Source organism: Lynx rufus, unplaced genomic scaffold, assembly GCF_022079265.1.
Source record: "Lynx rufus isolate CCGP_SWC_20201006 ecotype Redwood Valley unplaced genomic scaffold, mLynRuf1.p SCAF_2, whole genome shotgun sequence".
NCBI classification, from domain to species: domain Eukaryota; kingdom Metazoa; phylum Chordata; class Mammalia; order Carnivora; family Felidae; genus Lynx; species Lynx rufus.
The window spans coordinates 8,577,551-8,604,401 of NW_025814834.1; the positions used below are offsets into that span (position 1 = coordinate 8,577,551).

The 26,851-nt window shown below is 36.6% G+C and overlaps 1 protein-coding gene across 1 annotated transcript in view; it reads right to left on the reverse strand.

Annotated features, from left to right (window-relative positions):
• PSMD1 (proteasome 26S subunit, non-ATPase 1) overlaps nucleotides 1-26,851 on the reverse strand; it is a 94,808-nt gene that overhangs the window by 67,241 nt on the left and 716 nt on the right. The window contains exons 2-16 of the mRNA XM_047083921.1: nucleotides 23,030-23,073; nucleotides 22,325-22,398; nucleotides 21,977-22,146; nucleotides 19,828-20,033; nucleotides 17,155-17,298; nucleotides 13,738-13,964; nucleotides 9,002-9,062; nucleotides 7,963-8,091; nucleotides 6,365-6,453; nucleotides 5,850-5,928; nucleotides 5,179-5,352; nucleotides 3,459-3,570; nucleotides 2,314-2,510; nucleotides 1,257-1,352; nucleotides 148-212 (exon numbers count right to left, since the gene is read on the reverse strand). Coding sequence (XP_046939877.1) covers nucleotides 148-212; nucleotides 1,257-1,352; nucleotides 2,314-2,510; nucleotides 3,459-3,570; nucleotides 5,179-5,352; nucleotides 5,850-5,928; nucleotides 6,365-6,453; nucleotides 7,963-8,091; nucleotides 9,002-9,062; nucleotides 13,738-13,964; nucleotides 17,155-17,298; nucleotides 19,828-20,033; nucleotides 21,977-22,146; nucleotides 22,325-22,398; nucleotides 23,030-23,073 — 1,867 coding nt within the window. The remainder of the gene's footprint in view (nucleotides 1-147; nucleotides 213-1,256; nucleotides 1,353-2,313; nucleotides 2,511-3,458; nucleotides 3,571-5,178; nucleotides 5,353-5,849; nucleotides 5,929-6,364; nucleotides 6,454-7,962; nucleotides 8,092-9,001; nucleotides 9,063-13,737; nucleotides 13,965-17,154; nucleotides 17,299-19,827; nucleotides 20,034-21,976; nucleotides 22,147-22,324; nucleotides 22,399-23,029; nucleotides 23,074-26,851) is intronic.

The window sequence follows — 26,851 nt, forward strand, 5'->3', positions numbered from 1 at the left end:
CTTTTTCAGATGAACAGTACTAATCTTATTGTTAAATGGTCTTCACTCTGAACCTAGACATATTTCTCAGACACTAGTTTCTGTTTAGTTACTATTAAAAAAAAAAAAAAAAAAGGACTATAAAGAGAACCAGAAATTAGAAATTACCTGAAAAGAATGAACCCAAGTGATTCTACTGCTGCCCTCCTGACATCATCATTAACGTCACTTACCTAGGAAAAATTTTAAAGGATTACATTATACCATGCATTCCATTACTAGAATAAACTGATATGAGGCTCACATCATTCAAATGTAAATTAGACCTCATTAATTTATTACTATTTAATTAGAATGTCCTCCTCACTTTAGAAAAACTCATCTGATATAGTTTTCATTTCAGGGCTTTTAAGCTTGGTGAAGTTTAGGATTCAGGGCTACTTCTAAAGATTATTTCAGCTGCACTATATAGCTTTTGTGGGCTACACTGAAAATCTAACCATTTCTTCAAAGTTATTTTCAAAAAAGTATGTCCTAAATTCAAGCAAAATACAAACATTTAATATTTACAACATACCACATGTTGCACTGATAAAAGATAAATTAATAATAAATACAGCGGAATGTGAGTATTTCTGGGAAGAAGATAATAATAGTTCTAAACCCTTTCTGCATGGGAAGATGACCTGAGGTTTACCTTCTCCTGGCACCAAGATGGTAGAAACCTACTAAGTGAAGACACATGTACAATGTCCTCTGTGTTACCAGGCAACATTACTGTTCATAAAATCCATCTGGATTGGGAGGACTATGAGTGGGAAAAGCCTGTTGGAAAACACGGACACTGGCTTTCCTGTATAATGTATCTCTTGTAACAAACCATGTCACTTAGGGCTGCCTGGAAGCTAACTTCACAGGTTGTAAAAAAGAAGTGATTTTTACTGTTCATTAGATTTCCCTATCCTAGGGTGGCTGCACACACTCATGTGGTCTTGTTCCTTACAAATGAGGATGCCCCTTGGAGTAGGTTTTCAGAAGTTGCCCCTGAATGATTTTAAGGACTTCTATTCATATCGACTTACTGTTATCCTGTACTACATCCTTCTGAAAAGCCAAGTGAACCTGGTGCTTAGGTTACAGCTGATTGTGTCCAGCGAATGAGAATCTGTACCTGAGATCACTGGTGGTGATCATGTAGTGTGGGTGCTGCAATAACCTAGACATTGAGTGTCCATCTGCAAACTTTCCTTTCCCCCTAGCCAAGAAAGAGTACTTACAGCAACATGTAGCAGGCGCCGGATAGCTTTGTTGTTACCCGAGCCACAATAAGCCATGGCTACAGTGTACATTCCAGATCGTCGAAGAATTGGGTCCTAAGAAGAATAATGTACATCAATAGACAAGTTAGCATTTCAAATAGTAACTGGCATCCACCAAGAGAGTTGGTTTTAGGTAGGAAACGATGGAAACAATAAACTTAAGGAGAACTATTTTGTGGTTGGTAATTTGCTAAAACAAATGTGGAAATAAAAGACTCTAATACAGGAGGAGTTAACTTCTAATTCCCAACATTCTGTGCAACATGCCTGTACTGCCTCACACTTACTAGGAAGTATAAACTCAAGTCCAATACCAACACTATCCTCTGACACTCAACTTCCATTATTAAACGAATAAGAAAGAAGCTCGCTTCTAATTCTACATTGTAACCTCCTTTTACCTTGTTTAATTCTTGGGCACTGATGAGCACTGAATGGAAGAGATACGGAGTCTGAGAGCTGAGCAAAATAGTCAGTGGCTTTATCATTTAATACAGTAGTAGTTCTTTTTATCAAGACTATAGAGGACAGCATTATTTACCACTGAGTACCCACCATATACAATACCACTGTCAAAATAAAACAATACAAAAGGCAATGAAAAACACTCACCCAAATAAATAAGCATGGGGATTGGCACTGGTTTTTGATGAAAAAACAATAAATTTGTATCTCATGAAATGATTATGAAATAATTCCAAAAATACTATTTCTAAAAGAAATCAACTTGTAAATTTCTAAATACCTTTTCTGGATCTGCTTATCTGAAAATTACTGGTCTGAAATCTTGGTTAAATTTAAAATCCTCAAATTAGTCCTGTTCATCCCTTCTAATCAGTGTTTTTCTTTCCTACATTCTATTAGGCTTTATATACCTTGTTTCATCAACGAGTATAGTTATGCGTTCTGTCAAGAACAGAGATAATTTCTAATGAAAAGTATTTCTGTAAATGCAGGTGATAACTAGGGCATGAGGGAGTACAGGGGGAAAAGGATAAACAATGTATCGTCTCACCTTATCACGGCAGAGAGATTCAATGAGAGCATCAGCCTCCTCCATCCTCCCATACATCACTAATGCAATGCCAACTGCAAGACCACGCAGAATCTTCTCGTGTTGAGTTTCCTGTGCATAGCCGACCATGTCCTCAATAGCCTGGGCATTTTTAGAGCCCAACATAACCAAACCTAGGGCCAGGCCAGCTGCTTCCCCTAGTGAGTAAAAAATAAAACATTAAAAAATATAGGGCGTCTGGGTGGCTCAATTGGTTGAACGTCTGACTTTGGCTCGGGTCAAGGTCTTGAGGTTTGTGGGTTCAAGACCCACACTGGGCTGTCAGCGCGGAGCTCACTTCAGATCCTCTGTCCCCTTCTTTCTCTGCCCCTCCCCGACTCATGCTCGCTCTCGCTCCCTCTCAAAGATAAATAAACATTAAAAAATAAAATTACATATGTAAACTCAGTAAAACATATCCTATTGGAAGTGGCACTTATTATCATCAACTATCAAAACATCTATTAAATGAAAATGAAGGCATTTTTTCAAGCCAGCTGATAAAAAGCACATCCATATATTTATAGCTATTTTCCTTTTAAATCGTGACAGAATGTACCATCAATCCAACAGTGATTTCAAAAGAGACACAATGATGTTTTTCTATGTTATCACCAAGCAGTACAGATAGCTCTGTGATACAAATAGATCACTCTAATAAATTTGTTTGCAAAAATCAATTATACACACACACAGGATGTATCATTTTTAAAAACTTATACATCACAAAATCTATTTTTATGAGTTTGACAAATGGGGCAAAATCCACTCCCTATACAAGTAATCTATTAGATTTTTAAGAGGCTACAAAACAGAAGTAGAGGGGCGCCTGAGTGGCTCAGCTGGTTAAATGTTGGGACTCTTGATTTCAGCCCAGGTCATGATCTTACAGTTCACGAGATCAAGCTCCACGTCAGATTCCATGCTGACAGCGCGGGTTCTTTCTTTCTTCTCTCTCTCTGCCTCTCCCCACCCCTGAACCCCTCCCTGCTCACACTCTCTCTCAAAATACTTAAAAAACAAGACAAAACAAAATATAAGTAGAAAACAAATTTAGTCACGTTAATTAATCCTAAAGTGAGTTGTCTTTGCAAAGAATCACTTACCTGTCACAGCATCATCCTGATAAAGGTTCGTTTTTAGCAAGTCATATACATCCTGGCGTGCAGTCCCCATGGCAGCCAAACCCAGGCCCAGGCTGCCCCCATGTCGAACGATCTAGGGAAAAAGCATGGGTTCCAGTGATTTGGAATACTGTACTTAAAAATCCAAGCTTTTATTCTAACTTCAAAATGTATTGTGATATTAAACATGCAGGGCAGTTGACCTAGTGAGTATGACCAAAGGATTTGACTCAGATGGCCAGTGGTAACCTCAGCAATTTCAGTTTCAAAAGAATGGTGCTTGCTGATGCAAAATAATAGTAAGTTGAGAAGTGAATGAGAGATAAAGTGGAGAGAGAGGGTATAGCTCTTTTTTAATAAGTTTACATGAGAAAGGGAGAAATATGATAACTAAGAAGGAGAAGCAAGTGTCAAGGAAAGATTTTTTTAGGATAGGTGAGACCTGAATATGCTTACTGGCTAAGGGGAAGGAGGCTGAAGAGAGGAGGAAAAGGTATCTATGGAACACAGTCATGAAGAAGTAGGAAAAACGGGGTCAAGGGCAAAAGCTGGTCTTTATTTCAAGACGGACACATTAGTGGTCATCTGTCATTTTTGAGTGCAGTCTCCTTTTACAGGAGACAGCACCTCAACGTTGCTTGGGAAATACTCTTCTCCCACTGGTTAGTTTTGGTGGAATTGCCAACTTAATACGTGCCCACTTTCTCCTACCCAAAGTATGGGACCGTGAGACCCAAGACAGGCCAACTGAATGCTCTTTCTCTGAAATTCCAATCTTTCTTAAGTGAAATGACCCAAGGACAAAAAACATTTCAAATTCCTTCATCCTGACAGCAGGGCCCTAGAAAAATGATACAATTAGTTCCTGTTATCTAGATCTCTAGAATTGCCCTGGCTCTTAACTGTTGTGAGAATTGGTTCATCAGCTTTTCCTTTAATTATATAAACTACTTCCAATAAACATTTTGTTTAAAGTCAATCAGTGGAGGTTTATATTGCTGGTAACCAAAGAGATTTGTCTGATTAGAAAATTTTTACCTGAGAAGGAAATGAGGCAAAGCCATGAATAAATGTATATAAAATTCGTGGATGAGGGGCTTATTAGTGGAGACAGATCATCCTATTGGCCTCAATCTTTTCACTGAAATAGGAGGACAAAGTTATCTTTCTTACTTAGCTAATCTCCTAATAGCCTTCTAAAAAAGAGTCTACTCTAACATAAAAGTTAAAGTCTAAAATCCTATTTCAAAGTTCTGTAAAATAAGAACAAGCTGCTTAGTAAGTTTTTCCAAAACAATTACATGTAACAAATTATAAAACACCAAATAACTAAGAATTGATTCCTGACAGTTACTTCTTTGGGACTTAGTGTCCTATAAAATAACAAGATTAAACCAAATGATCATTAAGGTCACTTACAGTTCTAACATTCCAAAACTCTTAAGTGTGGAAATACAACATATATTTTACAAACATATGGTACTTTATTTTGCTTGTCACATACCAATTTTAAAGGACTGAGAAGCACAATTTTAGTTTATAGAACAGGAAGGAAAATTCCCTTAAAAAAGAATTCTTTAAGAACAGTTCCATTTTGGGAATTTCAAAATGTATAAAATTTCTATTCACTAAAGTAATTTGGCAAATGTAATATTTTCTTGGACTCTTAAGTAACAGACTAGTTTTCCATTTTCGTACTTACATCATTACTAGCATTCTTAAGCTGGTTAAGCAGATAGTCAATTATATCACCACCATGATTGGCATGAATAAGACCTAATGCATAGAGACCTCCACCTTCCTGATAGGCGGATCCTGGAGAAGTGTCCTTGGGAAGATATGTTGCCATTAACTGTAATGCCTCCTTCTCGTGACCCTGTAAAATTGAGCCACAATAAAGGTGTCAGTAAGAGAAAAGTGAGAGAACAAAGATGTAATATTTTCTAGAATTATTTTCTTTTCTCCAGAATGTTCACTTTCTGAAAGAGGAGGAAGTGGGGCTCTCTCCTATACAACTTTATAACTCAAATGAGGAGAATCTTTAAGAGATTGAATCACATCCTTGTTAGAAACAAACGCTTTAATTTTTTCCCTTGTTTTATAACATTTCCCCAAATTCATTTCAGACTATACAAATAATTTATTTCAATTCATCCTGTGAGAAATGGCTTAGTCTTCATAAGGAAAGGATTTCCACCTTTTATCAAAATCAAACACATACATATGTATTTTCATTTCTTATTTACTTTATTCTTTCCTGTAAGAGAATCTATCTGATTTAAAAAAATTTACTTATGAAAGAAATACAATAAACTTTTACGTTTTTTAACTCCAGAAAAATTGGTTCCGTTCGCACTGATCATTGTATATTACCTTATGAATTACACCCAAACTGGCTGTAGCTGTAAATTTCGCCCAGTTAGTGGCTCTGGCCAACCATTCCAAGTTATCTCTGCAAGAAAATTCAGCAATACTATTGAAATGAATGCCATAAAGTTTTTTATAATACTAAAGTCAAAGCATTAAAATTTTACCTTGAACTATTACAAATCATTTTACTTTACGGAGCTCAAATTACTGGTGATTCTATTTTATCTACTAAGTTCTTAGTATTCTAGAGACTTTAAAAAATGCATGATATGTAATTTCACTATGAACAAAAGCAGAATTACATTAATATCATGTCATGAAAAAGCCTAGATTCAAGCCAACTAATAAAGGGAATTAATTTTACCTTAAAATAAGCAGGCATATGCACTAAAAAAATGTATAAAATAGCAAAAACAGAATTTAAAATTCAGGACTGGCAGCTACATCTATGTAACAATGTCAAGTGTCTCTATTAAAGATGATTTTAAACCAAAGTGGAAACCTTCGAGTATATTTACCTAAGAAACTGGTCACTGGTAGTCCCACAGTGCATAAAAGAATTTGCTATAACGGTTGCTGTGTGACATACAGAATTCCGTACTGCATCCTATAAAAACAAATACATTTGTACCACTGGCAAAATATTCATACATACACAAAGTCACATGTAGGTACACAATCAGAGGCCCTGTTTTGTGATGAAAATATTAACAAACTGAACTGACATTAAACTATGAATCTTGGACATTATAATTTTTAATGTTTACTTATTTTTGAGAGAGAGAGAGAATGAGAGAGTGGGGGAGGGGCAGGGGATCTGAAGTAGGCTCTGTGCTGACAGCAGAGAGCCCAATGCAGGGCTCAAACTCATGAATTGTGAGATCATGACCTGAGCCGAAGTCCGATGCTTAACCAACTGAGTCACCCAGGCGCCCCTGGATAATTTTTTGTAAAGATTAAATAGGTAGTTTATAAACACAAGCAAGTCAGAGATTTATCTGTAGTCTTGAGATCAGTAGGTTTTAGGTAGCAATTTAGGTAGTAGATTTTCTATTTATTGGTTTCTGAATAGTTTAATTTGTCATTTCTTTTCAGCATCTTGTCTAAGGTCTCCAAGGTATCAGGCTAGCCTAGAGAACAATGCTGCATCTCTTCTCACTCTGCACCTCTGGCAGTAACCAAAGGGATTTTGTTTATTTCTAATGAGACTATATTATAAAGATTAGTTTCAAAAAACTGTCATAAATACAAACTGTGTAACTGTGTCCATCTGACATTTGTAATTATTAAAAATTTGAGAAGTATGATTCATATTTCAGTCAAACAACTGTGTAGTATTGAAATAGTATATAGCTGTAAAAGAGGAATAAATGACTTTATCAAAAGCTGCTGGGTAGATAAGACAGGAAAGGGAAGAAAAATACGTAAGTTTTTTCGTATGAAAACATTTTCTTGAACCAGATGAATATATTATCTATTCAAAGATTAAAATTAATCCTACTGTTAGGATCAGTATCTCAAGAAACATTACACAATATCAAAAACCTGTACACTCAAGCAGTTTGCAGTTCAATGGGAAAAAAGACACATAAACAAACTGCATCAGTGCTCTGATTAGGCCATTCATCCAAGTGTTACATGTACATATTAAAAAGTTAACTAAAAAAAATTAAAACAAGGAGCACCTGCATGGCTCAGTCCGCTAAGTGTCTGATTCTTGATTTCGGCTCAGGCAATGATCTCACGGTTTGTGAGTTCTAACCCCAAGTCAGGCTCTGACAACCTAAAGCCTACTTGGGATTCTCTGTTGTCTCCTTCTCTCTCTGCCCCTCCCCTGCTCACACACTCTCAGAAATAAACAAATGAATGTTAAAAAACAAAACAAAACAAACCACTAAACTTCCCAATGAATGTGAAACACAAAAACAGGAACTCCATTTTAATTTCCTTTCTTCTCTCAACAAATTCAAGAATTTCTCTCTTTGTTATTCTTTTTAAGTTACTTTCTTGATTAGAATAAAATGCAACGAAGTATTCAATAATAAATAAGTATACATACTAATAATCAACAAAGAAATAAATACAAGAAAGCCTCCATTACAGATGAATTTCCTACCTTTGTGTTTTTTAGAATCATGAGATCTGTGTTATTATTTCGTATTAAAAACTGTAGATGTAACTCAATAGCCATTTCACCGCTTAAAATTTTAATCATTTTCAAAGTCTGGTCCTTGGGCTCTGGACTCTGCCAAAATAAACAAACAAGAAGAAAAATTCATATATTACTGATATCCACCAATTGTGCTTTAACAGCCCTAAACCAGTGAAATTCACAATCCATACACAGAGCAAAACTTGTATCTTAATAGTAGGATCTAGAAAACTCATGTATCACTTATTTGAAAGAAAGAATATTTCTTTAATAGTTACCACTGAAATATGATACCAGTTTAATGAAAGAATACAATTCACTCTGAAGAAACTTCCAATGTAAAATTATTTTAATGTTAAAAAAAAAACCCCAAACTGTAAAAGAATGACTACTGATGATATGCAAGGAAAACTATTTTATACAGAACAACTCATACTTTAGGTGAGAAACTGCCTACTCCAAACTGGAAAAATCAAAAACACATTTAACCAACGCATATATATGATCTCATCAACTACCAAGCTATCCAGGTAAATAATAGTTGACACTTATATACCTGAGTATCAAAAATCAAAAGTCTTGGTGGAGGAAACATTTACATCCAACAGACCACTGTTCTAATACTTACCCCATTCCTCCATACACCATGAATATTAAAAATAACAAAGACAACTAAAGTACCCTGCCCCGTCTACAACTAAGTTGTCATTTAGTTGTTAGAGGCCATACTTTTTTCTCATCCTGTGACAAATAATTCAGAGTTATTCTAGACAGAGGTCAATCTTTTGTAAGGATCTAAGGATTTGCTTTCTTCTAAGTAAAGCACTTTCTAGGGTCAGTCTTTAAAATTTTACTTTTTTACAGAAGATCTATTTTTATAAAATAACTTTGGTATTAAACTTAATATTAAACCACTAACAAAGACAGATATATAACACTTTAAAATAACTTACAATATAATTGTATGTTAAATGGTAACCTCAACTTCAAAAAACACACTTACCACTTCTGGTGTCTTTCCTACAAGTACACTACCTGGCTTTTCTTCTGTTTCCATTGAGTCACTAAAATGAAGAGAATCAACAGTTACTAATCTGATAAATCTTTTCTGAATAGTATGTATAGGTAACTAGTTATCAAACTAAAGAATGTGAACCATGTTCAAATAAATATTTTGCAAGGAAAAAATGTTTAATTACCTAAGTATTTCCCTTAAGAAACAGAGACGATTCTATTAAGATGGAAGCAGCCCAGTGATTTAATTTCCTCCAAATAAATTCATAAAACCACACAACTAACTAGGTTAGCACAAACAACAAATACAACAAAACCAGATGACAAAGCACCCACCAAACTCCTAAAACACAGCCAGGTGGAGATACACCATCACCAGCTACATCACCAGTTTGAAGTGAAGCAGCTGAGGACCCCAACGACTCTGAAAAACAACCAGCCAATACTCCCTTCTAGGCGAAAGCATTTTAATGGGGATAAAATGTTGGGTACAGAATCCAATTACCATGGCAGAAAGAAAGAAAAAAGAAAGACCAAATAAAAGTGAGAAAGTAAGGGGGACTGGGTGGCTCAGTTGGTTGAGCATCTGACTCTTGGTTTTGGCTCAGGTTACGACCTCACAGTATGTGAGTTTGAGACCCGCATCAGGCTCTGCACTGGCAGGGAGGAGCCTGGTTGGGATTCCCTCCCTCCTTCCCTCTCTCTCTACTTCTCCTTCCTCATGCTGTCTCTGTCTCTCTCGAAAGAAATAAACTTAAAAAAAAAAAAAAAAGCAAGAAAGAGAGTTAAGAGATCTCAAGTTGTAAGATACCATTTTAAAACTCAGTAACACAACAGAAGAGGAAATTCTAGAGAGCAGTAAAATTAGAAAAACTATCCTAAATAAGCCTCCTTTGCAAAAATTTAGGAAAACTAATTTCAGTAAAGACAAGCTACTGACAAGGATCAAAGTTAAAGCCCATATAATATTAAAAGAAAAAAATTATTTCAAAAGAGGTAAAAGACATTAATAAAATTATACAAGATATAAAAGAATAAAACATACCAGAATCAGATAATTCAGAAATGAAATTATAAAACTGGGGGGAAATTATAAACGAAGGAAGCAAAATAATAATTTCAGAAAATTAATTCAGAGGAAACATAAGACCAGATAAACACAAATCAAATAAAGGAGAAGGTATGAAAGAAAAAATTTAAATTAACAAGAAATAAAACAAATGCCATTCCCCTAAGATCAGGAATGAATGGATGTTCACTCTTATGTCTACCCAGTAACATTGGAAATCCTAGCCAATGCAGAAAAACAAGGGTGGAAAAGTCATGAAAATTATAAAGGAAGAAGTAAAATCGTTTCTATTAAGGTAACAGGATCCCTATGTACAAAAGTCTATAGAAGGATCTATAAAAAAAAAAAATTACTAGACCTAATAAGTGATTTAAGCAAGGTTGTGGGATTCACATTAATATAAAAAGTCAACTGTATTTCTACATATTAGTAACAAATAGAAATTGAAATTTAACATACCACTTACAATAGCATCAAAAAACATACTTAGGAATTAATTTAAGACGTACAAAATCTCTGAACTAAAATCTATAAAATGCTGCTGAGAAAATTTAAAGAAAATCTAAATAAATTAAGAACAAAACTATGCTTATGGATTGTTAAGACCCAATATTGTGAGGGTCTCAATTTGTTCCAAATTGAAGAGATTCGACACAATCCCAACCAGAATCCCCTCAGGCTTACAGAAATGCAAGAGACCCAAAACAATCTTGGTGGTGAGGAGAGAAGGGAGGTCATAACTGTATGTCTTCCACTGACCTGATTTCAAGACTATAAGCTTTAGTAATAAAGACACTGTTTCCTTATACTGGTATAAGGAAAGACAAATAAATGGAAAAGAATAGAGAAATCGATCCACATATCACATGTCCAAGGTTCCAAGGCAATTCCACAGGGAAAGGACAGTCTTTCAAACAAATGCTAATGGAATTACTAGACATCCATGTTTTTAAACAAACTCTTTATTCCTGACACCATATTACAAACCTTAAACTATACATTTTCTAGGAGTGTGGCAGAACAGCAGAATACCTTTGTAACTGTGAGACTGACAAAGAATTGCTTAGATTGGGATCCCAAAATGGAAAACAGGATTATAAAATACAAAAATTTTTGGGATGCTTGGGTGGCTCAGTCAGTAAAGTGTCCAGCTCTTGATTTCGGCTCAGGTCATAATCTCACGGTTCATGAGATCGAGTGCCGTCTTGATAGTATTCTTTCTCTCCCTCTCCCCACTTATTTATTTAAGTAAACATTTTTTTTTTAATTAAAAAAATTTTTTTTAATGTTTATTTTTGAGAGAGAGAAAGAGTGCAAGCGGAGGAGGGGCAGAGAGAGAGAGGGAGATGGAGACACAGAATCCCAAGCAGGCTCCAGGCTCTGTCAGCACAGAGCCCAACACGGGGCTCAAACTCATGAACTGTGAGATCATGACCTGAGCCGAAGTAGGACACTTAACCGACTGAGCCCCAAATAAATAAACATTAAAAAAAAATAAGTAAAAACTTGTGTTCATCAAAAAATACCACTAATAAAATGAAAAGATAAGCCAAAGACTGGGAGAAAATGTTCAAAACAATATATCTGACAAATTACTTGTATAAAAATTAACAACAAAATATCACTTTATACCACTAAAATGAGTAATGGTAAAGAGACTGATAACATCTGATGTTGGCAAACAAACAAATGGAATGCTAATACATTGCTGTTGGGAGGGTAAAATGGGCAACCATTTGGAAATATTGGAAAATATTTCGGCAGATTCTTACCAATTTAAACATATACCCTGTGACCCAGCTATTCTAATCCTAGGTATTTACCCAAGAGAAATGAAAATATTTGTCCACAAAGACTTGTATAGGAATGTTCTAGTAGCCTTGTTTTGAAACAACCCAAATGTCCATCAGTATAAAAATGAATAAACAAACTGTGGTATATTCATACAATGAAATGCTGCTCAATGATAAAAAGAAATCAGTTACTATTTCATCCAAAAACCACAGATATATATAACATGTTCAGTGCAAGAAGCAGAAACAAAAGAATACATGCTATATGAACCATTTATATGAAGTTTAAGAACTGGCAAAACTAATCTATTCTGACGGAAATCAAACCAGTGGTTGCCTCAGGGGCAGTGGGTTGACCTCGAAGGGCACAGGGCAAGTTTCTGGGATGATAATACAGATGATGGTTATTTGGGTATTTACACTGTCAGAACTCATTGAACTGGATCATTAGGATATGTGTATTTAACAGTATTTAAATTATCATTCAATTAAAAGAAAGAATTGAAGGGGTGCCTGGCTGGTTCAGTCAGTTAAGTGTCTGACTCTTGATTTTGGCTTAGGTCATGATTTCACAGTTGGTTTGTGAGATGGAGTCCCAAGCTGGGCTCTGCACTGACAGCACGGAAGCTGTTTGGAATTCTCTATCTCCCTCGCTCTGTCCCTCCCACAGTTGCACATGTGCTCTCTCTCCCCAAATAAATAGTTCCTTTTAAATAAAAGAAAGAGGGGCGCATGGGTGGCTCAGTCGGTTAAGTGGCCGACTTCAGCTCAGGTCGTGATCTCGCGGTCCGTGAGTTGGAGCCCCACGTCGGGCTCTGTGCTGACAGCTCAGAGCCTGGAGCCTGTTTCAGATTCTGTGTCTCCCTCTCTCTGACCCTCCCCTGTTCATGCTCTGTCTCTCCCTGTCTCAAAAATAAATAAAACGTTAAAAATAAATAAATAAATAAATAAATAATAGAAAGAAAGAAAGAAAGAAAGAAAGAAAGAAAGAAAGAAAGAAAGAATTGAAGAGCTGAAAAGGATTCAAAAGAAATGAGAAATACAGAAGATGGGCAAAGAAAATCCAACTTACATATAATGATAAGCCCCAAATAAAGAAAAATAAAGGGCAGAAAACAAATACTAAAAACTAAAATTCAAGAAAACCTTACTGAAGCAGGACTATTTCTAGTGTTTTTGAGTAATAGTAAAAAGGCCACTGAGATCAGAGGGCAGTAAGTAAGGAAGAAAGCAGCAAGAGATGAGTTGAGGGGTATGGAGAGGATGGATCATGTATAACCTTGAAGGCCATGTTCAAGACTTAGAATTTTATATGAAATGTGTTCGCCAAGTATTGGAGATTCAAAGAGTTGTGACATTTGTTTCAGAAAAATAACTCTCACTGCTGTGTGAACTTTAAAAGGAAAAAAGGAGGCATAAGAAAAACATTTAAACATTTTAAATAAGTGGTCTAAATGCATAAAAAAATACAGTAAAATAAAATCTAACATTGCATCAGCCTAAGATAAATGTATATTTAGTTCTAATAAAAGCACAAAAAGCTGGAAATGTTTACTTTCCAAATACTAAAATCTAGCCCACCTAACCTGAGATTTTTAATTTACTTGGTTAGATAGCACACATGCAATTAGCCCTCCCCGTCAATCACTTCCATTTCTTTCCAGAAGAGTTCCCAGTTTTGATTTTCCTTAATGTACCCAGCACAGTGCAAAACAGAGCAATAGCCTTAATAAGACTTTACAATCTATGAAAGCTAATTCTGAAAATAATTCTTAGACTACATGGTTGATGAATATTCCACCTATTCTCAAAATGAAATAAAGGTTGTCCAATTAGTTCTGATGCAGAAAAAGATACTTATACCTGTCTTTCTCTGATCCTGGGACAGTACCCGTATTGGTGGATCCAGGCACAGAAGCAATAGGGGTGCCAACAGTTCGAAGATTCTGGATTACAGATGACAAAAACTGCTGGCTAGCACTTTCATACAAATCAAAACAAATCTGATAAGCCATCAGGAGGTTGTCTTCCTTGACCAGTTTTTCTAAGATATCACTCACGGCCTGAGGATCATCTAAGAAAATTAAGCACTGAAATGCAGATAAAAAACAATTACATAATAATCGAAAACTGTGTATACAAGATACTTAGAGACTGACGAGCAGTTGATAATAATACAGGAAACCTGAAAATATAAGCACAGGCAAACTGGGGCAGATAAATTGTTCCAGCACTCCATTTCTTTTTTTAAATTAATTTTTAATTTTAATTCCAGTGTTAGCACTCTATTTCTGATCCTGGCACTAGACAAATTTTTCCTGAAAACGGCATCTGCTTTCCATAAGAAAACCCATACAGATCATACAGCTCCTAATTACTGTGTCTGGCAATTAGCAGTACTTAATGACTGATAGGTAAATGAATCTTGGATTCTTCAAATCTTATCTGTATATTATTGTCAAGTGTTTTTTTTTTTTTTTAATTTTTTTTTTTTCAACGTTTATTTATTTTTGGGACAGAGAGAGACAGAGCATGAACGGGGGAGGGGCAGAGAGAGAGGGAGACACAGAATCGGAAACAGGCTCCAGGCTCTGAGCAGTCAGCACAGAGCCCGACGCAGGGCTCGAACTCACGGACCGCGAGATCATGACCTGGCTGAAGTCGGACGCTTAACCGACTGCGCCACCCAGGCGCCCCTGTCAAGTGCTCCTTAATTTGAATTTTCTGCTTAACCATAAATTGTAGGAGTCATTGATTCATTTAACACATGTATAGTGCTGGGCCAGAACAGGGGGCACTGAAATGACCATTTTGAAGTATTTCTCTTATCACTCTTACAATCTGTCATGTTTTAACAAAATTATCTAATAAATTTAGGATTTTTTTAAAGAATTCAATTAAAATTTTCTTGTTCCCTTAAAGTAGCAAATAACTAATTTCAAAATGGACACATTAACCAAAGTTATTACAAATTAAGAATGAAAATAATGGAGGAGCACCTGGGTGGCTCAGTCAGTTAAGCATCCAACTCTAGAGCTCAGCCCAGGTCTTGATCTCAGGGTCCTGAGTTCGAGCCCCGTGTTGGGCTCAGCACTGTGCGTGGAGCCTACTTAAAAAAAGAATAGGAAATAATGGGGCTCCTGGGTGGCTCAGTCAGTTAAGCATCTGACTTTGGCTCAGCTCATGATCTCATGGTTCTTGAGTTCAGGCCCAGTGTCGGGCTCTGTGATGACAGCTGGGAGCCTGGAGCCTGCTTTGGATTCTATGTCTTCCTCTCTATTTGTTCCTCCCAAGCTTGCGCTCTGTCCCTCTTCCTCTCTCTTTCAAAAATAAACATTTAAAAAAAATTTAAAAAGAATAGGAAATAATGGAAATAAGATAAATAAAATAGAGAAATGGTTAAGTAAGGCAAAGTACATCCACTAAATGCCTACTGCACATTCAAGAAAGTTGGAACAAGAGTTTGTGAAGACTTAAATATGGAAAAATGTTAAAACTGAAGGATTTATATAACTGATAACTGTTTGCCTCCAGAGAAAGGAACTTAGGAGCCAAAGGAAAGGAGTGGGAAGACTTCTCCCTGTATACCCTTTGGTTCTTTTTTTTTAACGCTTATTTATTTTTGAGCCAATGCGAGAGACAGAGTGCAAGCAGCGGAGGGGCAGACAGAGGGAGACACAGAATCCGAAGCGGGCTCCAGGCTGAGCTGTCAGCGCAGAGCCCGACGTGGGGCTCAAACTCATGAACCATGAGATCATGACCTGAGCTGAAGTCGGACGCTTAACCATCTGAGCCACTCAGGCACCCCACCCTTTGGTTCTTTTTAAATTTTGAATCCATGAATGTATTATTACCTGTTCAAAAAAAATGTATTTTTGAAATGTGAAATAAAGTTTTAAAAAACCTTGAAAGGACAAAAAATAAAACAACTACAAAGAAATAAAATTGCCTCTGAGGAATAAAACTGAAATACACAGGTGAGCAGAAGACTATTGTTTCTCATGTACGTTTTAAAACACAATTATTTAAAAAACAAACACAAACAAAACCTATTAAAAACTACTTAGAAGCAAACAAAACTCCAAAAAGCTATACAGGGAAAACTGAAAGGAAATACACTTAAATGTTGCCATTGGGTGATATATATGATTTTTCTTCCAGCCTTTTCTGTGTTTCAAACTTGCTTCAAAAAGCATTTAAAAAAGGATACATTACTCTAAATTTTAAAAACATATAGATGATGAAATTATATGAGAACACATTATAGTGACTAACAAAATCTGTGATGAAATGCTATGCTCTAAGCAGAATACAAAAATTGATACAGTATGACAATTGTTAAAAAGCAAACTCATGCGCTTCCAGTCAATAAAATACAGCCATTTAAAAGAAATGTGCTAATGAGTGCAAGAAAAACATCTATGCATTATCTTTGAAAAAAGGCCCAGGGAAAGGGAAAGATACACTTTTCATTTTCTGGGCCATCTGAATTTTTTAAAAATGTGCAAGCAAATTCATACATGAAGAGGGGAGCCTGGCTGGCTCAGTCAGGGAAGTGTGCAGTTTTTGATCTCGGGATTATGAGTTTGAGCGCACACTGGATGCAGAGATTACTTGAAAATAAAATCCTTTAAAAATTTTCAAACATAAAAAGAGATAAAATATACCCAAATGTGTTGGTTGTGTTTGGGTAATAAAACCAGACATCATTTACCTGAAATTCTTTTTAGAATGACACAACAAAGGTACTGTTTTTATCTTTTCTTCTATCTTTTATTTTTTTTAACCTAGTTTTCAAATTTTCCATAAATGTTTGGAATACTTTCAAAATGAAAAAGAATACAGGGGTGCCTGGGTGGCTCAGTCGGTTAAACATCCAACTCGACTTCGGCTCAGGTCATGATCTCACAATTCTGCACTATCTGCACAGAGCCTGCTTGGGATTCTCTTTCCTCCTTTCTCTGTCCCTCCCCTGCCCATGCACGCACATGCTCTGTTTCTCAAAATAAATAAACATTAAAAACAAAAAAAGAATACATAGGATGCGTTGTAACAAAAGTTTTTTAGTTTTTTAACATTCAGTTTCTTATCAGTAAAAAGGAATATAAGCATATACCTTATCTTCACAGAGCTGTTGTGAAAATCAACTCAGATACATGTATGAAACCATTACAGTAACATAAAGTAATGTAATGTGGTAAGGTCTAGTCCACCAATGCAGCATAAAGTAGTGTGACATAAGGTAAGGTAACATAAAGTAATACAACGTAATGTAAGTACCTGACAAACATTGATGAAATCGGGTTTCTCCAAATTCATGTAGATTTTCACTAGAACCCTTAGTACCTTATTCCGAAACTGTTTATTCTGCATTAAAGACATGCAGAGCTTGAGGCTATAGGCTAGCATTCCTGGGACATCATTCTGAAAGAGATAATTTAAAGATATATCATTATCTGGTTACTGAAGTATTATGTTTATTTAGAAATCAAACTATTTTAATCTCCATTCTTTAGTTATTTTAAGCAACCAAAGATTTATTTGCTACTTAAACAGCAAAACTTAAAAACAACCATTTTAAGCGGATGCCTGGATGGCTCAGGTAGAAAAGCATGCAACTCTCAGGGGCGCCTGGGTGGCTCATTCGGTTGAGCGTCTGACTTCGGCTCAGGTCATGATCTCGCTGTCTGTGAGTTCAAGCCCCGCATCGGGCTCTGTGCTGACTGCTCAGAGCCTGGAGCCTGTTTCGGATTCTGTGTCTCCCTCTCTCTGACCCTCCCTGTTCATGTTCTCTCTCTGTCTCAAAAATAAATAAACATTAAAAAAAAAATTATTCAGTAAAAAAAAAAAAAGAAAAGCATGCAACTCTCGATCTCAGAGTCATGAGTTTGAGCCCCATGTTGGGTAGAGAGATTAAATAAATAAAACTGAAACAAAATAACTGTTTTTAGGGGTGCCTGGGTGTTTCTGCCAATTAAGTATCCAACTCTTGATTTCAGCTCAGGTCATGATCTCACGGTTCATGGGATCAAGCCTGCAACAGGCTCTATGCTGATAGCATGGAGCCTGCTTGGGATTCTCTCTCCCCCTCCCCCTCCCCCAAGCTCTCTCACACATGTATGCATGCACTCTCTCTCAAAATAAACTTTACAAAAGTTTAAAAAATTAAAAAGTAACCATTTTAAATAAAAATCTTTAAAAGGGGCGCCTGGGTGGCTCAGTCGGTTGAGTGTCTGACTTCAGCTCTGGTTGTAATCTCACGGATAGTCAGTTCGAGCTCCATGTCAGGCTCTCTGCTGTTGGCACAGAGCCGATTTCAGATCCTCTATCTCCTTCTCTCTCTGCCCCTCCCCGGCTCTCTCTCAAAAATAAACATTTAAAAAATAAAAAAATAAAAATATCAGAGCTATATCATAAGTAGTAAAAGCAGGTACTGTTTCATAAAACCTAAGTTATATCCATATGTATACGTGCACGGAGATGCAAAATAAGATGCATTTCTTACTGAGCTTTGTTCTTGATTTGAACATGTCACCCCTTGACTTTAAATTTTTACTTGCTCAACTGCCTATTCCCCTAATGGTTTGTTCCATCTGGTCAGAAACTCTGTTGGTCTTATTTGCCACTGCATCTCCAAAGCCTAGAATAGTTGTCTGACACACAGGAGTCAGTCAAAAAATATTTGTTGAGTGAATGAAAACAAATTCTATTCACATGAAGACAAGGAGAAGCTACAACTGCACAAAAATGAAACAGTATAAAACAAGGTCCAATTCCTTTTTTTTTTTTTTTTTGGATTTACTTTGATGGATGCAAACTTTTTATTTATTTATTTATTTATTTATTTATTTATTTATTTATTTATAATATATGAAATTTATTGTCAAATTGGTTTCCATACAACACCCAGTGCTCATCCCAAAAGGTGCCCTCCTCAATACCCATCACCCACCCTCCCCTCCCTCCCACCCCCATCAACCCTCAGTTTGTTCTCAGTTTTTAACAGTCTCAAACAAGGTCCAATTCTATCACACAAGGTTGCTCATTCATTTACTCGTTTAAACAAATCCTATCACACTGCTGCTAAACACTGCCTCTGGCTTTGGAGACACAGTGGTGAATAAGGCACAAAGTACCTGTCCTTATGGAAGTTATAATCTAGTGGCGAAGACAGATGTTAACTACCAAGTAACACAATGAGTTAATTACTTTAATAGTAAACCCTATGAAAAAAAACACAAGGCTCCAAGAGGTTAATAAAAGAATTGGAGCTAGTCTGCAGTAGGGGTTGAGGAGGTATGGGTGCTGGGAATCGATGGATCTGTAAAATAGTGACAGTTGAGCTAAACTCTGTATCTTGTACAGGAATAAAACAGGTAAAGAAAGGAACATTTTTGGCAGAGGCAGTATTTCTGGTAAGGAGAATGGGGCAGGGTACATCTAGGAACTGAAGTGAGGTTAAACTGGCTGGAGAACAGAGCCAGCTTATGGAGACAGGTGGCTAGGCAGGCAAAGTGGGCATAAAAATCAATGCCCACTTAACTCAGTCTCATACCTTCCTGACCACTTCCTTACACTAACTCACTACAAATGTTATAATTACTGCAAAACACCCTCAAACAAGAATCTAGTCTGTAGTTTTAACCATAATAAATGCATTAAAATAGCTTATCAGTACAGTCTTCTTAACAAGGGTAGGATAATGAAAAACAACTTCCCTATGCAAGACTTCAAAGGAACGAATGTGATAGGATAAAAGCAGGGATTTGATGACCACAAAACCTAGCCAAAGTTCATATATATATACATGAAAATAAAACATTTGGTTAAAAAGCATCTTATTATTTCTAAACTAGATTTTCTTTTCACTACCCTTGAGGTTTTTTAGTTTTAACGACTTGCTTTGCTGATTCCCCATTAATAACAGTCTCTAAAATCACATCATCTACCTACCGACTCCAGTATAGTCTTCTCAAAGACGTCCAGTCTTCGTGTCTCCAGAGCAATGCCAATAGCTTGCTTATACTTGTGATCATCTAGACATCGCTGGAACATTTTATTTACAATTCCTTCTAATCTCTGGTCAATTGGTTTTTTTTCTCCTTCTGGCAAATCTGCATTTTCCACACATTGTTTGGTGTAGTGATCAATGCATTTTGCTATGAAGAAAATAAAATAACGAATCACCTTATAAACAGGACTGAACTACTAGAAAAGAGAAATGCCTACATTTATAATCATAAAAATTTATGGGATAACTATAGAGTAATAAGCAAACTTCAAAAATTTTAAATTCTAGAAGTTATATATTCAAATTAATATTGTTCCCTTCAAAAGTTATACTGGAGGGCTTACACACTAATTCCAGTAAGGCTGATGTCATTCACTATATTTCTACTTTGTTACTATATTTTAACCAAAATTATACTCTTCAACTTCACTGTGCTGCTTATTAGACAGAACTGGCTACAAGTGCTCTTTCACTTTCAAAATCAAATATTTGCTATCATTGAGGATATTAAAAAAGACCTACTGTAACAATTATCACAGAGCAATAAATTATTAGACTTCTTCACGTTAGTAAAACAGTAGAAACCATGTCTAAATCATCTCTTTAAAATAATGGTGGGGGCGCCTGGGTGGCTCAGTAGGTTAAGCGTCTGACTCTTGCTTGTGGCTCAGGTCATGATCTCACGGTTTGTGAACTGGAGCCCCATGTTGGGTTCTGCACTGGCAGGGTGAAGCCTGCTTGGGATTCTCTCTCCCTCTCTCTCTGCCCCTCCTCTACTCTCTCTTTCTCTCAAAATAAATAAAACTTAAAAACATGAACGTAGAATTCTAGTTACAACATCAGAGACATTTGAAAGTATCCCTTTGGACCACCTTGTGCAGCACTTCCCAATTTCTGAGAAAGAATACCAAATCTCTCCTTTTAAGGGTTCAGGTGAATAATGCAGATCTCTTCTAAATCAGCAATTCAAAAAAATACCTACACCGCACACTCCTGAGAAAACACACCCTTGGGCTCTCTCTATAACTATGACTGAAAACTTGATATTCCTACACTTGCCTGGAGAGTATGCAGTCCTTTTTCCATCTATTAGATCAGTTTCCAATCGCTTTTTTAAAGTGACACATCTTTGAACAAAACCTTACATAGTTATAATTCAATTTATAAGATAGAGAGCCTAAAGCCTTGCCAGTATCCTACCCCCCACTTCAAAAATAAAGAAACAAATTAGAAAATGATGGTTTCTAGTAGAAACAGTAAGGACTCTGAAGTGAGTAAGCCTCAGTTTTAAATTCTGGCCCTCCTATTTAATAGCCCTGTGTCTTTATCATCTCGAAACCTGAGTTATAGCGCCTTCCTCACAGGGGAGCTGTGGAATAAACCACACCATGCAGAATGAGTGGCACAGTGCCTAGCACAATGAAGGCAGTCAATAATGGTTTCTGGTATTAGAAACAACTCTATAAATTGCTGTCATTTAATTTGTCACTCATAATAATCTGACTGAACTTTTTCATGCTACAGAATGCTCACTGGAGTAGCAATAACCATAATGTAAGATAACTATCTTTGTGTTGATTAGGCAGTTTCTGAATAATTTATCAGATTAATTCTTAAAATGTTTTGTGAGGTAGGCATCTTCATTATTACTGTTACTAATGTTACTGCTCATTATGTCAAAAGATAATAAAGCACAAAACTGGAAGGCAGATCTAAAAACTCAGCTTACATAAAATTATAAGATTATAAACTTCCAATTAAAATTAAATTTGGCAGGGTGCCTAGGTGGCTCAGTCAGTTAAGCATCCAACTCCTGGTTGTGGCTCAGGTCACAATCTGACAGTCTGTGAGATCAAGCCCTGCACAGAGCCTGCTTGGGATTCTCTCTTCCCCTCTGTCTCTCTGCCACTCCCCTGCCCTTGCTCTCCTTCTCTCTCAAAAACTAAATAAATAAACTTAAAGAAAAAAAAAAAAGATTAAGAATTAAATTTGGCAAGAGCAAGAAGTAATCGGAAAAAAAAAAAATGTTATGTGCACTACGGCAAGAGAGAAGCCAACAAGATAAAGCCTTACCAGATGGAGAATAATTACCTATAATAGTCTCCACGTATTCAGAGTTATCATTGACATTGAAGAGGTCACCGGCTCCAAGTGCATAATTCAGAGATTCCTCAAAAGCCCCAAGGTGATAAAATACTTTAGATGCCACTAAGGCTGCAAACTGCCGACTCCGGAAACCTTCATCTTCATACAAAACTTCTCTGAAAGAAATTTGGAAGTATGGGCAATCTTAAACTGTGGTTCTTCTCAAAAATCCCAAATCTAAATATGTTTAGTAGCAGCAAATTTCTAAAGGAATCAATAAGCCATATGATCCACATCCACAGAGATTAGTTGATCTACTTGAATCCAGTTTATAGAAATAAAATAATTTCTTACATTTTATCTACAGACTCAGAAATTTCTGCCCAGAAATCATTGACAACTGCATTCAATTTGTGTAGTGCAAATTCCTGTAGAAGATAAAACCAAAATTCAATTTTGAGAGAGACTTACAATTACATTTTCTTAAAAAAAAAAAAAAATGTTTCCAATAAATCAGTGGCCAAATTCTCAGTCACATTTACTAAAATTTTTACTATGACAAACATAAAAATTAACTGACTTATGTTGTCTCTTAGGTCTACACATTTCCTTGGTTTTTAATCATAAAACATCAGACTAGCCATAGGTCATTCCTTACCATAAGGAACATTTTTCTTCTCTGTATATACAAAGTTGACTATAAGTCTGGACATAAATGAATTCAGGTGTGTAGAGCCTCTTAACATACATTCCAAATTTCAATCAAATAAAAATAATTTAAAAATACGTGACACACGAGAATCAATTTTTTGTGCTTTCCTTTGATAAAGAAACAAGGGTGAAGGGAGTGTTCTGGTGGCATATTGAGAATTATTTACCTTAGCTTTGTTAAATGAACAACTGCTATTGCCAAAATACTGTCCTTTGGGGCTAGATTTGAATGGGTATAGACTGGGTAAGATGGCTATTTTAAATGATGGAAAATACACAAATATCACTATAGCCAAAGAGTTTCACAGCACTCCTATCAACCCCAGTTAATTTTTCTTCAACTCATACCTTAAGCTGTGGTTCTTCCTCATCCAGAAGAGAAATAATTCCAGCTATAAAACAAAAGGTTTATCGTGATAATGAAGTATATGCGAAGAAAGAAGCTACTGCTTATTCAAAAATATATCACAGTTGGAAAAAATAAGTATTTTTTGAGGAGTGACTTCACTACAATAATTATTTTTCTTTATATCTATAAATGCGTATATTTTGAAGTTTAAGAATTATGTTATCAAATCCTTATGATACCATGACACCACATATATCACATTATTTGCCAAATTCAATAGTTTTCTAAGTGTAGTCCTTGCATCCACAGCATTAGCATTACCTGGGAACTTGTTAAAAATGCAATTCTTGGCCTCATTCCAGATCTACTAAATCAGAAAATGTGGCGGTGGGGTCCAGTTACAGGGCAACAAGTTTTCCTTGGGATACTGATAATACAGTTTGATAATCACTGGCCTAGTTACTGATCAAGGGGAAACCTTCCCAGACAATTTGTTTGAGAACAAATTTATTCACACAAAATAAACCAACAGTTATAAAATTATTTACCAAAAAAAAAAAAAAAAAAGAGCGTAATCAACTCAACAGGGTAAAATACATCAATTATTTCAAGGCACCTCCTTGTTATCACAAGTAACCTAGAAGTTATGTGAAATGATGAGCAATTTGACTTGTTCTGAATTCTAAGTACCCAAGCACAGTGTTCCTCCCGTGACCCTGAAGTGTTAACATGAACACTGGAGAGTAAAGGAAACAACTAACCTCTCCAAAAGAATACACCTTGAAATACAGTCAAAGGGATTATTAGAAAAAATATATGGGAAATTAGTGTCCTTAGACCACAAAGAAACTGTCTCTCAGATACAGGTTTTCCATGTAGGTCTTAAAATCATTCTGGAACACTGAGTTCAAACTGTGAGTTGATTAAAGTTGATCAAGACAACTTTACTTAGGAGATGTCGCCATTTTTAATTGGTGTCAGTCTGCCAAATAACTCCAGCAGTCTTTAGAGAGCCATACAGGAAAGGATACAAAATATAGCCAACAAAATCACACCATGGTGCTGGCTAGGTCATAATGCTATTCTAAAAGCAAAAAGCAAATAGAAAGAACTTCTTGGTACTCTAGTTTGGTAGGACAAGTCCAGAACAGAGAGGCTAAACTGACAGAGTGGAGAGAAAACAAATTAAAAAATGTAATGGGTGGGATTTTGAACTAGTGACGTGGATAGCTGATAGACAAGAATGCTTTAAATGTGGAACAGATCATGAACAACCGAACACTTCATCAACGTACTACAAATGCTACCCATTGCCCATCATCAATGATGTGTCTGAACTGCTTTTACCAAAAGAGATAATGAATTTTTTACACTCTCCTATTTGGTTTCACTTATGACTAGCTTGTTACATGGTTATCCTGGCTTAGAAATACAGCCTTTGTTCATGGAACACAACTAAATCAGATACTCTACACTCCATACACAAATCTTTCTCATCTTAAAAACAAAATAGAACGCTCCTTTGGACAGGGGAGGGGAGATACACAAGGCATGTGAAAAGTTTAGCATGCTAGAAAAATCTCTCCTGCCCTAATAAAAAGTAAGCAGATCCTATGTAACTTATCCAATCCGTTTATAGAAAACTTTGGATGTGATTTATAAATAGTGACGTATGTTCCAGTGGAAACAGCTTAAAAGTTGAAAGTGGCTGTCTCCAGCGATTAAGAAGAGGAAAGAAGAGTGGGAGGCTACTGTTTTAAAGCTTTGTAGCATGATTTCTCTTTCTGTGCCTATATTATGTTAAAAAAAACAACAACAATTTTCCATCTCTCTCCTGTAACCACCTATGTTTCTATCTCTCCACTCCCTTTCTCTGCCAAATGGTTTGAAAAATGTAACAATCCACATTCACCTCTTATTCGTCACTGTGTTCTTAGTGCCCAGCAAGTGAGTAGAGAAATAAACAAATGAACGGATGAATCCACACCAGAACCATGAAGCTAGCCTGTTTAGCACCTGGGACAGATCCTAAGCCACTGTGAGCCAAAGGACAGGAAATAAGGTGACAAAAGGTTTGGAGCAGAAGCTAATTCAGTAAACATAACAAATGATAGTAACAAATACACACTCACCACAAATATAGCACATCACCACAGTCTCAGAGTAGGACCTCAAAGGCCTTTATTCTTACCACCAAAAGGCTTAAATTCTTCCCATTATATTCCCACCAAGCGCTTTTTCAGCCTCCAAAACACTTTAGGGATCGATTTATTGATTTGATTAGCTGACTAATGATTTCTTCATTCAAGACATACTTGTGAACTTCTGCCATCTGCCTGACGGTGCTCGAAGAATTATGAAAACGACAAGTCTGTCGCCCAAAATTGTATCAGAGAGAAAGCTATCAGGCAAGTAAACAAAGTAATCACAGGACTGCGATGAAGGGAGGGGACAGCCAAGGGGAAGAGAGGCAGGCAGCACGTTTTAACAGAATGATCAGGAAAGACTAACATTCGAACCAAGACTAAAGACGGAGAAGTTAAGGGAAAACTCGAGGAAAAAGAGTCTAAAAAGAGGGAAGGGTCCTCAGGTAGGAGAGAAACTGACATATTCAAGGAACAGAAAGGCCGGTAAGATTCGGATGCAGTGAGTGGTGTAGGACAAGGCAGGTATCCAGCCAGGTAAGTCTCGGGTTACAAGACTGGATCTGGTTCTAAACACAGTGGAAATCACTGGAGATTCAAAGCCAGAAAGATGATATTGTGTGATTAAAGTTTGAAAAAAAAGGGGCGCCTGGGTGGCTCAGTCGGTTAAGCGTCCGACTTCAGCCAGGTCACGATCTCGCGGTCCGTGAGTTCGAGCCCCGCGTCGGGCTCTGTGCTGACAGCTCAGAGCCTGGAGCCTGCTTCCGGTTCTGTGTCTCCCTCTCTCTCTGCCCCTCCCCCGTTCATGCTCTGTCTCTCTCTGTCCCAAAAATAAATAAACGTTAAAAAAAAAAATTTAAAGTTTGAAAAAAAATACCCTGACTACAACAAGGAGAACGGAATGTATGCAGGTAACAGTGGAAAAACCTAATCTTCAGGCTGTTACGGTAACCCAGGCAAAAGAAAAGGCGGTCTCCGGCAAAGAAGCGGTGGTAGTGGACAGATGTGAAGCAGAACGAGGCCCACGTTTACAAATGGCAAGAGACTTCATGCTGATTGTACCTTTGGAGAGCCGGGACTGGAAAAACTCTTCCCTATTCAACTCAAATTCATCTCATTTGTATTCTTTGGGGGCAAAAGTCTGATTCCAGGTGCAGGTGACGGCTCTTGAAGTCTTTGAGAGTAGCTATTACGTCCCTGGGGTCTCCACCAATTTCTTTAAGCAATCCTCACAAATGCATGGTTTTGAGCTCCTTACAAGTTATTCTGATTACCAGCCTAGCTCACAACAAAATGCTTGAGGGACAAGCATAAATAAAACAGGAGGAGAAAAGGGTGTGTAAGCAGGCAAGCAAAAAAGGAAGAAAGGAAGAAAGAAAGAAAAAGAAAGAGAAAAAAAGAAAAGAAAAGAAAAGAAAAGAAAAGAAAAGAAAAGAAAAGAAAAGAAAAGAAAACGAGACATCAAGGCTGTGGGCAGCTACACGCAAATCAATTTGTAGCAGGGGGCTTAAAAATCGCCGCCAGACCTGTACAGCTTATCCCATTTCAAATGTCATTACCCGAATCTACATCTACAACGTTAAGCGTGTGAAGCCTGCTCCGCACACCCGCGAATTCTTTGCTCAATGCAGAATGTTTACTGAGCACCTCGCCTCCAAACCACACAATGATTCGCAG